Source organism: Chrysochloris asiatica, unplaced genomic scaffold (genome assembly GCF_000296735.1).
Source record: "Chrysochloris asiatica unplaced genomic scaffold, ChrAsi1.0 scaffold00042, whole genome shotgun sequence".
NCBI classification, from domain to species: Eukaryota; Metazoa; Chordata; class Mammalia; order Afrosoricida; family Chrysochloridae; genus Chrysochloris; species Chrysochloris asiatica.
Genome location: NW_006408560.1, coordinates 14589176 through 14604071, shown reverse-complemented (window position 1 = coordinate 14604071; position 14896 = coordinate 14589176). Strand labels below are relative to the sequence as shown.

At 38.9% G+C, this 14896-nt stretch overlaps 1 protein-coding gene and 1 pseudogene across 2 annotated transcripts in view; one reads left to right on the top strand and one right to left on the bottom strand.

Moving 5' to 3' along the window:
• The window catches only part of GON4L (gon-4-like (C. elegans)), a 168209-nt gene that overhangs the window by 22897 nt on the left and 130416 nt on the right, over nucleotides 1-14896 (top strand). For both annotated transcript variants that reach the window (XM_006861565.1, XM_006861566.1), the window contains exon 2: nucleotides 9345-9536. In XM_006861565.1, coding sequence (XP_006861627.1) covers nucleotides 9345-9536 — 192 coding nt within the window. The remainder of the gene's footprint in view (nucleotides 1-9344; nucleotides 9537-14896) is intronic.
• On the bottom strand, nucleotides 7852-8911 carry LOC102818747 (annotated as a pseudogene).

The window sequence follows — 14896 nt, the reverse complement described above, 5'->3', positions numbered from 1 at the left end:
TGTGATATGCAGATGATAAAACTTTGCTTACTGAAAGTGAAGAGGACTTGAAACATTTACTGATGAGGATCAAAGAACACAGTCTTCAGTATGGATTGCATCTCAATGTCAAGAAAACAAAAATCCTTACCACTGGACCAATAAACAACATTCTAATCAATGGAGAAAAGATTGAAGTTGTCAAGGACTTTATTCTTCTTGAATCAACTATCAACATTCGCGGAAGCAGCAGTCAAGAGATCAGATGACGTATTGCATTAGGCAAATCTACGGCACAGGAACTTTTTAAAGTGTTGAAGAGCAAAGATGTCAGCTTGAGGACTAAGGTGCGCCTGACCCAAGCCATGGTATTTTCAATAGAGGATGCGAAAGCTGGACAGTGAATAAGGGAGATCGTTGAATTGATGCCTTTGAATTGTGGTGTTGGAGGAGAATACTGAAAGTGCCATGGACTGCCAAAAGAACTGATAGATCTGTTTTGGAAGAAGTGCAGCCAGAGTGCTCCTTGGAGGCCAAGATGGCTAAGCTTCATCTCTCATACTTTGGACATTGTCAGGAGGGAACAGTCGCTGGAGAAGAATGTCATGCTGGGTAAGATGGAGGGTCAGAGAAAAAGAGGAAGACCCCCCCCCTCCCAAGGAGATGGATTGGCCAGGTGGCATCATTGATGGTGTCAAGTGTGGCAGCGGTAGTGAGGTTGGCCCAGGATCGGACATTGTTTCGTTCTGCTGTGCATGGGGTCGCTATGAGTCGATTCCGACTCGATGGCACCTGACAACAACAACAAATCTTTACAGGAGCAGAAAGCCTCATCTTTCTCCCGCGGAACAACTGGTAGTTTCGAACTGCTGACTTTGCGGTTTGCAGCCTGATTTGTAACCATTACTCTACCAGCATTCCTTATAATGATGTTAGTGGAGCAGATTTTCGAACCTTCATTGGCTGATGAGGCACAATTCAAAATGAGAAGAAATAGCGGCAAACATTCATTAATAATCAAAACATGGAATGTACAAAGTGAATCTAGGAAAACAGCAAGTTGTCAGAAAAGAAATGGATAACCTAGACATTAGTGAGCTGAAATGAATTGGAATTGGTCATTTTGAATCATTAAATAATATGATTTACTATGCCAGGGATAACAAATTGAAGAGGAATAGCACGGTGTTCATCATCAAAAGGAACATTTCAAGATACCTCCTCAAGTATCCTTGCTGTCTGTGATGGGATAATATCCTTATGCCTACAAATAAGACGGGTTCATACCCTTAGTACTCAAATATATACACTAAACAACTAGAATCAGTGATGATGAAACTGAAGAATTCTTCTAACTTCTTTAGTCTGAAATTAACCAATCATGCAATCAAGTTGCATTGATCTTCACTGGTGATTGGAATGTGCAAGTTGGAAACAAGGAGCAAGGATTGTTGTTGTTAAGTGACGTCGAGTCGGTTCTGACCCATAGTGACCCTGAACAGGGTTTCCGAGGCTGTAAATCTTCACAGGAGCAGAAAGCCTCATCTTTCTGGAGCAGCTGGTAGTTTCAAACTGCTGACTTTGCGGTTCACAGCCCGATTCGTAATCACTACACTACCAGAGCTCCTTGTTGTTTAGTTACTGGAAAATGCAGTAATCATGCTGGAGATTATATGATAGAATTTTGTAAGACCAATGACTTATTCATTGGAAATACTTTTTAAAACAGCTTAAAATACAACTTAGACTTCAGGAGATATAATACACAGGAATCAAATTGACTGCATTTGTGGGAAGAGATGATAGGGAACTCAATGTTATTAGCCAAAACAAGGCCAGTGGCAGGTTGTGGGGCAGACCATCAATTGCTCATATTCAGGTTCACATTGAAGCTGTAAAAAATTACAAGACCATGAGAACCAAATATTCCCTTGAATTTTCTCCACTTGAATTTAGACACCACCTCAAGAACCAATTTGATGCTTTAGACATATGTCCAAAGACTAGAACAGTTGTGGGATGTCATCATGTGTATCATACAGGACGAAAACAAGAGGTTATTACAAAAAGATAGGAAAGAAAGAAAAGACTTAAATGGATGTCAGAAGAGACTCTGAACCTTGCTCTTGAGCATAGAGAAGCTAGGCTGATTGGAAGAAGTGAGGAACTAAAAGAGCTGAAGTGAACATTTCAAAGGGCAGCTCAAGAAGACAGTCAAGTATAAAGAAATGTGCAAACATCTGGAGTTAGAAAACCAAAAGTGAAGTACATGCTCAGCATTTCTCAACCTCAAAGAATTGAAGACAAATTCAAGCCTTGACTTATATTGGAATGTGCCTACTCTGCTCCGGAACGTCATACAATTTTTTTTCTTTTTTAAGTTTTTATTGTTAATTAAGTGATAGTTCACGTGAGAGAACATCGGTTTTACACTCATACTATCGTATTTCATTTCATTGCAATGATTACAGTCCCCTCCATGCAGCATCATTCAACAATATTTGCTTCCATTCCCTCTGTTTTTGTTGGATGTACACAAAACCACTCAGGCATATATAATCATTTAAACAACTAACGTGCACATTCTGTAACCCCTGCCTCCTGGCCACCAGCTCTCAGCTTTTCTCTTTCCGTGAGTCTCGAGTTCTCAGCTGCTCTGTCTCTTCATGTCATTATTTCTCCTCCATCTCTGGTGTTGCTGCTTCTTTGGATACGGTCCCATATTCCACTCGTGTTCTTCTCCCTTGATGGTCCTATGGTCCTCTTTCCTGGAATGTAAAATTAACTCCTTCCTTTTTTTTGTAACAAAACTTCTACCTTTACAGTTGTGACCATTGCAATTATTCATGATAACAATAACTTACTATTGAATCATAAGACTCTTATCCCCATCTCCTTTCACCAGACCCGTCTAGATAAGATGAAAACTATTCAGTGGGGATTCTACCTTCCCCTGCACACTCTGAAACTAAACTCCCTCATGAAAACTTATAAGCTAGTCACTTTGTGCCTGTATAGCACCCCGCCTCCCATTTTAGGTAGCCAATGTCTAAGTTGCCTGTCCTTATAAACCTTGTGCACAGAGGGGATGGTAATGATCTTTGATGTGAAGCTTCCTTCTTTCTCAGTTGATATTTTGAGCTAGCGTAGTGGTTATGAATCGGGCTGTGAACCTCAGGGCCAGCAGTTCTAAACTACCAGCTTTTCCGTGGGAGAAAGATGAGGCGTTCTGCTCCCGTAAAGATTTACAGCCTTGGAAACCCTGTATAGGGTCGCTATGAGTCGGAATTGACTCCACGGCACATAACAACAACAACAACAACAACATCCATAAGAATAGGTCAAGTTCATAAAATTGTAGCAATTTACATTAGTTTCCTTTATCAAAATGTTTTATCTTCTCTAGTTGAGAACTGATCATCGAACCATTGATGCTAGGTCAAACGGGTAGTATCTCCAAATTTGGACATTCTCGTGCATCTCCCCTCACTTCCTATCAGCTGGATGCTTCATTCTCATCTCTAGCCTTCCATGGCTATGTGATTGTCCATGGGCCCAAGAGTCCCCAGGTCTCACCATATTTTGGACCAATCAGCCCTTCCTCTTCTCTCTCTCATCTCCAAGGATTGATACAGTTGTTTTAATGAGCTTTTGTTGTTGTTGTTGTTTGGTGCCTTTGAGTTGGTTCTAACTCACAGTGACCCTATTTATAACAGAGTGAAACACTGCCCGATCTTGCGCCATCCTTAACAATTGTTATGTTTGAGTTCATTGTTGCTTTCACTATGTTGATCCATCTTTTTTGGGGTCTTCCTCTTTTTACTGACTATCTACTTTCCCAAGCATTATGTCTTCTTTAGGGACTGATCCCCCTTGACACCCTGTTCAAAGAATGAGCGACGACAACATTTTGCCATCCTTGATTCTAAGCCACATTCTGCTTGTACTTCTTCCAGGACAGATTTGTTTGTTCTTCTGGCAGTCCATGATACTGTCAATATTCTTCACCTTCACCATGATTCATATATATCTATTTTTCTTCAGTCTTCATCCCTATTCATGTCCAACTTTACATGCAGAAATATTTCATCTTTAGGATGACTCAGTTACCTAATTTGATTTCTCATGTTTATAAATTAATAGTTGGATTTGATAACTTACTTAAATAAATTAAGCCCCATAGTTTGTCCCTGCATTTTCTTCCAATTTTATAGTTTTATCTTTCACATTTAGGTCTTTGATTCATTTTTTGTTTTTGTGTAGTGTGTTAGTATGGACTTTTTTTTAACCAACAAAATTCTTTTGACTTTTTGGACAAAACATCCTCTGCTTCACAATATCAAGACTTAAAAGTATCCTATAAAACCTCTTACAGTAGTCCAGCACGTAGAACAATTACTGTTCCTGTGCAAACTGTAAGAAAAAACCCAAAACTTTATGTAGCAATAATACAAATACTGCAATTAAGAAGAAGAAGAAAAAAATCAAACAGCAATTGCCCTAATTGAAGAAACAGGGACTGCTAGATGCAATCTTAGAATAGTAAATACAAACACACTAAACCTCCCCCCAGAACTGTTAAACAGAAAATTCATAAATAAGTTGGTTAAAATGAAGATGTTGATGTTTCTCTATATTAAACACATCAGATACACAATATCATCATGGCATATTAGAGATATCAGAAACCCGATTTATAAAAATATCAGTTATCAAAGTTTAATAAAACTATTAGAAGGTAAATGAAGCAGTAGATGCCAGTATTTAGGTTGCATAATTGATCAGCCAGTTTTTAACACTGATTTTCTTTCTGTTGTTCACCATTTAAGGGTTCTTGTTTTCAATCTGAGTGTTTATCAACTAGGATATCTTGTCTTGGTTGTGTGAGTTCTCTGCCACTAAAGAATACAGCATTTAGGATCTTTTAAATTGCGCACTTATAATTACACACACACATACAAAAAAAGCAAACCAAACTTTCAACTTTTGTTACAAGAATGTTGTGAAGTGCCGTCAAGTCGGTTCTGACCCAAAGAGACCCTGTATAGGGTTTCCGAGGTTACAAGAATAAGACCTTATAAAAGAACTTCTTTGAACCATGATCTTCTTGTTCAGTCTCAAAATTATTTTGTATTGTATAGTATAAATAATTTAAATTCCTAAAAGAACAGAAATAACTGGAGGGGGGCAAAAAGACATCCATTTGAAAACCTTTAAGTTTGGTGAAGGCTGATCCAAGAATCATTTTCTATCCTTCTACAAGTATCTGTGTTAGCTGGTTCAGTCACAGAAAGTCCTGGAAACTTCATTGCTCTAAAGCTATATTCTAGTGTTTTACTAAAAGAAAATAGTCTTCTAACATCATTATGCCACATAGTCGTACCGATTAGGTTTGCCTTTATGTCTCTCCATATAGTCTCTAAGACATTCAATTCTCTTTTTCAAGTCTCCAGGCTTTAATGGAAATTTCAGCTGATTATACAGTTCAGAACTAGAAGATTATAACCAAGAGTCTTTCTCATATTCTTGCTATAGCTGCATCAGTCTGATATTATCTGTCTTGAAACACCCTTTCATTGGTGCTAACTTGTTTCTCAACAGTTTCTTTCATGTGGATTTGATTGATCTTTATTCTAAATAACTTGTGCTTGAACGCTCCATTAAAAATGAATGTGTTGGGGTTATACTAGGGTACAGACAATCCCTGGATTACTGACGAGGTCTATACTGTCTTTAAGTGGTGTTTGTATTAAGTTGAAATAGTTACATCTAACAGTTCATATCTAACATTAGTCAAATGTTTATCTTAGTACGTAATACATCTTTCTATACATAAAAAAAAAAAAGGAAACTTCTGGGCATATATTAAAAGTAATAATACTCTGATGCATGTAAGTAGTACCCATTTGGTACTACCAACTACTTTATGCCCCCTGGCAGCTTGTGGGCAAAGTCAGCATCATGCTGGCCTTTAGGGGTGATCAGGATTTCTTTCTTCTCGTCTTCTTTTTTTTAATCTCTTTCTTCTGACTGGACTCATTCTGACCATTCTGGGAGCCTGGCATCCAGCTAGGGATTGCCTGGCCAGGGGCTAGGAATCTAGGGGCTTCCAGCAAGATGGCAGACTAGGCAGACACACTACACAGACCCTCTACAATGAAAACACAAGAGACGAAGTAAAACAGACACAGATGAAAATTCTGGCATTCTGAACTTCAGAAGAAAGGATAGAGAGGTGGATGGAGTGCTTACTGGGAGAAGAGGCTGAACAGGGACCATGAAAGAGGGAGGCTGACTGGTGAATGACTGGCCAGATGTGGCATGCCAGAACAGATTTGTGTGGGCAACAGAAAAGGTGCTATTTCTTCTTTTTCCCCCCACACTCTCCTGGTGACCCGAAGTGTGGCCAGCTCTCACCCTCATCCACCTCCAGTGCAGACCCTGCTCTACTGGGTTCAGAGCCGCATGGTTGGGAGTATGAGGTGTGGGCCAACATCTGTGTTTTACTGTGATGCTTTGGTGCCTGGATTCAGGTGGGCTCTGCTCCAGACCTACAAAACCTGTGGAGCTACCAGAGCAGCATTTAACCAGTCATCTTGCCCCCAGCTTCCCTATGGTCCTAACAGACATTGAAACCAGCTCCATAAAGGACCCCCACAAACTGCTTCCAGATTGACTGCCCTGAACATAGATAACATCAAGACCAATAGGAACTCCATTTAGGGCCAAGAACTCTGCTGTCACATCCCTTCCACAACCACCTTGTGAACTCCTTATATTACAGGAGCCCACCCAGAAATCCCCCCGGCCTGGGTCCAAAAACTACACTGTTTGTTTTTACAAATACTACAACCTCACAATGCCCTGGAAACAACAGACAGTTTTAGCTCACATGAAGAAAAGAGAACTGTTTAAACTGTTGAGACCAAGATTCAGAGCCAGCAATGTTTCTGAGGAAGAAAAGGTAATAGAACTAACTGAAAAAGAGCTCAAAAAGTGATAATTAGGTGCCTTCAAAGGATTGATAGATCAAGGAAAGCAAGGAGAACACAATAAAAACTTGAGAAGAATTCAGGAAAACACTACAAGAACAAACAGACGAAATAAATGTAAAATTTGAAACAATATAAAAAAGAAAACCAGAAGATTAATACTAAGATCTCAGAAATGGACAGTACATTGAAAGGGCAGAGGAATAGATGTTAAGCAGTGGAAGCCTGAATTAGTGAGCTTGAAGAGAAATCCCTCAACTCTTAATAATAGTGTGCTAGAAGAACAATCAGAAAAAAAGAATGAAAAAATCCAAAGAAAGCCTAAGAGTTATGTGGGACACCATGAAAAGGAACAACTTAATGGGTGATTGTAATTCCAGAACAGGAAGAGACAAGCACAGAGAAAATAGTCTAAGAGTTGTTGGAAGAAAACTTCCCTAACATTATGAAAGATGAGAAGATAAGCATACAAGAAGTTGAATGAACCCCAAACAAGATAGATCTATCTGAGACCTCTGAGACCTATTATAATCAAACTTTCCTAAATCAAAGATAAAGAATCCTGAGAGCAGATCAGGAAAAACAAAAAATTACCTATAAAGGAGAACCAATAAGACTAATCTCAAATTTCTCAGCAGAAACCATGTAGGCAAGAAGGCAATGGAGTGTGACCTATGCAAAATTCTGAAAGAAAAAGTTTGCCAGCCAAGAATCATGTAACCAGCAAAGCTGTCCCTTAAATACAACAGTGAAAATAGGATATTTCCTGATAAACAGGAATTAAAAGGAATTTGTAATGACCAGACAGACTTTGCAAAAAATGCTAACGGATATTCTTTGGACTGAGAACCAACAACAGACGACAACCTGATATTACTCTTCATGACAACAACATCTGTGTGCAATTAGGTACTCTATTCTCATCAAGCAACTTTCTGCAAAGTTGCTATTAAATGTTCTTCCAATAGCTGTTTCTCCACACAAACAGTGGTTTCTGTGTACTGTGGTCTTTAATATGTGATTACTTGGTCTCCTCCTTCTTCTAAATGTTTACTTACATGTTTAAGATATTCTAGAACTTCTCTGTCTTGCATTAATCTTTGGCATTGTGGCATATAAGCAATTAGTTTCTTCCAAAAATTTCAGTTCAAATGAATTTTTATATACGTGAAAGTCAGAGCTCATGCTCAATATAGACTTCGCAATAAATTTCTGTCCACAGCTTCACCATTTCTCTCTCGGTCAGTTAGTAGAAGAGTACCATCAATAGTTTTACTTTGATTTTATTACTAACAATGTGGTTTCTAAATAGTTCTCATCCCATATCCCATATAGAAGGAAGCATAGAATTCTGAAGTACATAAATGCAATCCAAAAACAAGAAAATACTTCTAATCATCATCATTTGTCTACAGTGATCTTGCCAGCATGTGTTAATCTTTTTTAAAAATAAAACACTATCTAGTGAGTCTTTGCTGAACCTGCTAAGGAAAACCAATGTAACTGTTTGTAAGGTGTTGGGGAAACTTTGTGAGAACAGATTTTCAACAGCCTGGTAGAGCGCTTCAAGGTTATATCTAATGTTGTTGTTGGTAAGTGTTGTCAAGCCAGTTTCAACCTGTAGCAACCCTGCATAGGGTTTCAGACGAGTGGTTGGTGAGATTGAACTGCTGAACAGCACAGTAACACACAGCGCCACACCAACACTCCTGTTTGCCTTTCACTGCCCCATGAAGCTTCTGCCATGTATCCTGAGGGTAATTGTCAAGCAGTTTAGGTCTGCCTCAGAATTTTTTGATAACTAATTTCTTGGAGTTGCTGTTGCGTCCAGGTCTCATGGTGATAGTGGCAGTTGCTGTGAGGGAAACAGGTTTTGTGAGGCCATTGGTGTGTCCACTGAGAGTTGAAAAGTTTCCCTTCTTGGGGGTTTTGACTGCCATGTCTACTTCCGAGAAAACAAACCTGTGGCTGTCTCTCTGTTCCACCCCCACCCTTGGCCTGTTCCCTCCTTTGTTTAATTTTTCTGCATGTGGATATCCGTTTTTGCCAGTACCATTTATTAAGGAGGTTGTTTTTCCCCATTGAATGGACTTGTTGGAAACCAGTTGCCCATAATTAGATTAATTTCTGGGTTCTGGATTCTAATTCATTGTTCTGTGTTTCTATCAATTTACCAGGTCATTTTCATTATTGTGGCTATATAGTGTGTTTTGAGATTGGGAAAGGATACTTTTTAATAGAGGGTAATGCTTGTATAAATATTTAATTTGTGAAGTTATCTTACTAAACAGGACTTTTAAATAAAATGCTGATTTCTACAACAGAGTATGGTTGAGTGGGCAAAGTGTAGAACAATACTTGTCATTCTTCCAGGAAAACCTCAAATGCATTCTGGAGGGGCGATATCTTCACTGCCACCAGGCAGCCACCCTACAAAACCAGGGGCCCAGCCTAGGAGATCACCCCAACCTGGTGTATGTGAGTTTCCTCAAGTAAAGCAAACCAGGACTGTAGCTCAACAAGCTGAAGAAGAGATAGAGGATGGTGGACTCTTCATTCCAGTGGGTAGGCTTTCTTTAATTTTTAGTTCTTAAAACTTTTTTTTCCCTCTCCCTCCCTGCTCCCTAACCCTATGACTATCATAAAATGTTTCATTTAGCAAGACCATCTTTTCTTAACTTTCTCAACAGTGTTCTCATGCAAAATTTGCCTTAAAAAAAAAAAATCTTTTATTGAAGTAGAACATATAGAAAACTGTACATATTTCTAAGTGTATAATTCACTGAATTTTCATATATTCATATACCAGTAGATCAGGAACATTATGGTACCCCGAAGTTGCTCTTGCATTCCCTTTCAATTATTACTTAACCCCTGCCTTTGGGTCTTAGTGTGGCTCTGTGAGTTGATGTGTCAGACCTCAAAGCTGTTTGAACTGCAAGTTTGGCAGTTCAAGCTCACCAGCTGCTCCTTGGAAGTCCTATACAGGGTTGCTATGGGTCGGAACCGACTCGACAGCACATAACAACAACACTTGGGTAGTCCTAGTATGGCGCTATAGGATAAGCACTCGACCTCATGGTTGGTTTGAACCACAAGATTGGCAGTTCAATCTCATCAGCCGCTCCTTGGAAACTCTATACAGGTTCCCTATGAGTTCAAACTGACTCAGTGGCACTTAACAACAACAAAACATGTGGGTAATCACTATCCTGATTACTAGCAGAATAGAATAATTTCTGTTTCGCCTGTTTTGTATTTTATTTGAATAGAATAATGTGTGTACTTTCGTTACTTGCTGTTTTTACTCAACATTATGTTTATGCAATTTATCCACAATGTTGCATGTAGTTGTAGATTGTTCATGTTCATTCCTGAATTGTTGTTGTTAGGTGCTGTCCATTTTGTTCCGACTCATAGCAACCCTATTCACAACAGAATGAAATATTGCCTTCTGCTGTAACATCCTCCCAATTTTTATGTGTAAGCCCATTGCTGCTGCCACTTGTATCAATCCATCTCATTGGGGTGGAGGGGTCTTTCTCTTTTTCACTGATGTTCCTCTTTACCAAGCATGATACTCTTCTCCAGGAACTGGTGTCTCCTATTATTATGTTCAAAGTATGAGAAACGAAGTCTTGCCATGCTGGCTTCTAAGGACCGTTCTGATTGTACTTTTTCCAATACAGATTTATTTGTTCTTCTGGCAGTCTGTGGTACTATTAATATGCATTGGTTTTTCTGTGATCTTCCTTGTTTGCTGTTCAACTTTCACATGCATATGAGGTATTGACCATGGCTTGGGTCAGGTGCCCTGTATTCCTCAAACTAACATCTTTGTTCTTGAACACTTTAAAGAGGTCTTGTGTAACGGATTTGCCTAATGGAATGTGTTGTTTGAGTTTTTGATTGCAGTTTCTGTGAGTGCTGATTGTGGATCCAAACAAAGTGATGTCTGGCAACTTCAGTCTTTTCTCTATTTATCATGGTATTATTTATTGCTCCAGTGGTGAGGATTTTTGTTTTCTTTACATTGAAGTGCCAGCCATACTGAAGGCTGTAATCTTTGATCTTCATAAGTAAGAATTCCAAGTCTTCTTGCTGAGCATATTCTTTCCTTTTGGTTTTCTAACTGTGGGTCTTTGTACATTTCATTATAATTATAATACTTGACTTTATCTTCTTGAATTGTACTTTGAAATTTTTTGTTCAGCTCTTTTATTTCCTCATTTCTTCTAGTCACTCTCAAGAGCAAGGTTTAGAGTCTCTTCTGACATCCATTTTTGTCTTTTCTTTCTTTTTAATGACCTTTTGCTTTCTTTTTGTATGTTCTTGATTTCATCATCCAACTCTTCTGGGTTTTGGTCATTAGTGGATTTGTTTTCATTTTCTTCAGCTTCATATGACTAATTGATAGTCTGTTCCACATTCTACCCTGGGTCTTGTTTTTGACTCATGGTATTGAACTTTTTCACTGTCTCTTCCCACAGATGTAATCAGTTCGATTCTTTTGTATTCCATGATAAGGTTCATGTATATAGTTACCTTTAACGTTGTTTAAAAAAGGTATTTACAATGAATAAGTTGTTATTTTTGTTAAGTGCCATCAAGTCCATTCCGATTCATAGTGACCTTGTATAGGATTTCCAAGGAACTGCTGGTGGGTTTCAACCACCGGCCTTGTGATTAGTAGTCCATTGCTTATCCTACAGCACCACACCTCTATCATGGGATCTCCCATATAATTTTTATCACCAACACCATATTTTTTTTTCCTTTTGATGCACACAAAAACACGCAGTAATATATAATTGTTTAGACAACCAAATGACACATTTTTTTGCAAGCCAGCCTTCTGCCCACCAGCACATAGCCTTTCTCTTTCCATGAGTCTGCAGTCCTTAGCTGCTTTATCTCTTCATGCCACCACCTCTGCCTCCATTTCTGGTGTTGCTGCTTCTCTGGTTAGGATTCCATATTCCACTCATGCCTCCACCCCATTTTAGGTAGCCAGTGTCTTAAGTTGCCCATCCCTATCAACCCTGTGTACTGAGGGGATAGGCTTGATCCTTGATGTGAAGACTCCTTCCCTTTCTGTTGGTATTTTGACCAACTATAGCCATAGGCAAAGGTCAGGTTCATCAAATTGTAGCAATTTACACTTGCTTCCTGTATTAAACTTCTTTACCTTTCTTTAATCGAGTTTTGCTCATCAAGCCATACCAGCTTGGTCAAATGGGTACTATATACAAGTTTGGGCATTCTTGTGCTCCTCTGACTTTGTATCAGCTGGATGCTTCACTCTCAGCTATAACCCCCAATGACTAGGTCAGTGTTAGTGGACTCAGGAGTTCCCAAGTCTCCCCAAACTTCATACCAACCAGGTCTTCCTCTTCTCTCTTTCATCTCAAAGTGTATGAAATGTGGTTGAACTCAGTCCATGTCTTCATTACTGCCTTTCCCCTACTTCCACTCACAAGTAGACCAGTGCAGTCACCAGCGAGCTTACAAAGCCTGCTTGTGTGTTTCTTTTGGGTTTCAGTCTTGGAAGAAGGTTTGTCTTGAAGGGCCTTGATGACATGCCTTGATGGCTCCCAGGTGAACAGTTTGCTTGTCCTACTGGTCTTTCTTTCCTTTTTTTAAAAAAAACAAAACAAAACAAAAACTTTTATTGTGAATTGAGTGATCATTTACATGGCAGAACATCAGTTTTTAGTCAGTCGTATTTTGTTTTCATTACAATGATTACAATCCCCTCCATGCTATAATGGTTAACAGTATTTGCTTCTATTCTTTTTTTTGATGTACACAAAAAGATGCCAGAATATATAATTGTATAAAGAAACAGAGGGCCCATTTTTCAAGCCAGCCTCCAAGGCCATATTTTCCGATTACTAATATTTCCTCTTTGTTTGCAGCCTTTTACAGTCCAATCACCGGTAATGATCAGTGCATTGTAATGGTTTGATTGGTCAGTTTAAGACTGAAGAAGTTGGTTGTTGTTGTTAAGTGCCATCAAGTTGATTTCCCTGTGGCGACCCTGTATAGGGTTTCTGGGAGTGCTGGTGTGGTGCTGTGGGTTAATGCGCAGGACTGCAAAGCTACTTTGAACTACAAAGTCAGCAGTTCAAGCTCACTAGCCATTCCTCGGAAACCCTATACAGGATCGCTATGAATCAGAATCGACTCGATGGCACTTCACAACAACAACATAGGGTTTCTGAGGAGCAGCTGGTGAGTTGGTAGAGTTCTTTAATTTCATCATTACTGGCTTTAGCGGTTAGTGTATAAATATTTGAATAACAATGTTATTAATTAGTCTTGCTTGTAGACGTGTGGGTATTATCCTATCACAGACAGCATTGTACTTCAAAATAGATCTTGAAATGTTCTTTTGAGAGTGAATGCAATGCCATTCTTGTTGAATCTGTTGTTCCTTGCTTAGTAAACCATATGGTTGTCTGTTAAAAAATGTCCAAAACTAGTCCATTTCAGCTGACTAATGCCAAGGGTATCAGTCAGTTTTGACAACTTTTAGTGTTCCTAGATTCATGTTTTATATATTCCATGTTTCAGTTATTAACATATTTAAGCTATTTCTCCTTATTTTGAGTTGTGCCCCATCAGCAAATGAAGGTTATGAATGTTTTGCTCCATTCACATCATTTTGGTCAGCTCTACTTTGAGGACAGCTCTTTCCCAGTTTTATTTTTATTACCTTCCATCCCAAGGGACTCATCTTTTGGCACTATATCTAACAAGGTTCCACTGCTTTTCATAAGATTCTCAGTGGGTAATCATTCAGAAGTAGTCCTTCTCTCCTTCTTTCTAGTCTTTCTTAATCTGGAAGCTCCACTGAAACTTGTCTACCATGGGTGGCCCTGGTGGTGTTTCAGATATCAGTGGCACAGTTTTTAGTAGCACAGCAACATGCAAGCCTACCACTTTAAAACAAACTGACAGACGAATGTTGGCCATTCCTAAGTAGCATTCCATTAGTTAAATAACCTACATTTTCTTTATTCATTCAAATCTTTTTTGTCCTTTTTTTTGGCAATAACAAGCAAATTTATTCTCTCGCAGTTTAGCAGACTAGATGTCCAGATTTAGAGCACTAACTACCACTGTTATTCAAATTTATGCACCAACTACTAAAGCTAGTGAGGATGAAGTAGAAGAATTCTATAAGCTTCTTCATTCTGAAATTGATCAAAGATGCAATCAAGATGTCTGTACTAGGGGTGGATGAGGTTGGGATCCAGCCACACCTCTGGTTACCAAGGGAAAGAGGGGAAAAATAAGAAATTACACCCTTTTAGTTGCCAATATGAATCTGCTCTGCCAGGCATGCCTCTGCCTCCAAAGCTGCTCACAAGATGGTTGAGTTGCTCCTGGCCAGCTGTTCATCAGTCAGTCTCCCTCTTTCCTTGCTCATCCTTTTTCCCAGCAAACACTCCATTCACCTCTCTAACCCTTCCTCTGAAGCCCTGGGTGCCAGAATTTTCATCCGTGTCTGCTCTGTTTTGTTGGAGAGTGTTCGTGCAGTATTTCTGCCCAGATTTGATGGACATTTAGATAGTTTTCAGTTGTCAGCTATTCTGAATAGTGCTCTGAATATTTTGCTGTTGGCAAAATAGGTACGGACTTTTGTTGGATGGCATTGCTAGTTCAGAGTTAAACACCTTCAAATGAAAAAAAAATGAAAAAAAAATGTGATACATATTTTTTGTGTGCATGTAAAAAAAAACACATACAAAAATGTGCAGAGACTTCTCTAAATTTTAACACTTTTTTTTTTCCCGATTAGTGAAAGAAGAAGAAAAAAAAACTTCTTTATAGTAAATTGAGTGAAAGTTTACAAATTAGATCATCAGTTTTATACAAGGGTGAGTAAAAATTATCTGCACCCTGGCTTTAGAATTTAT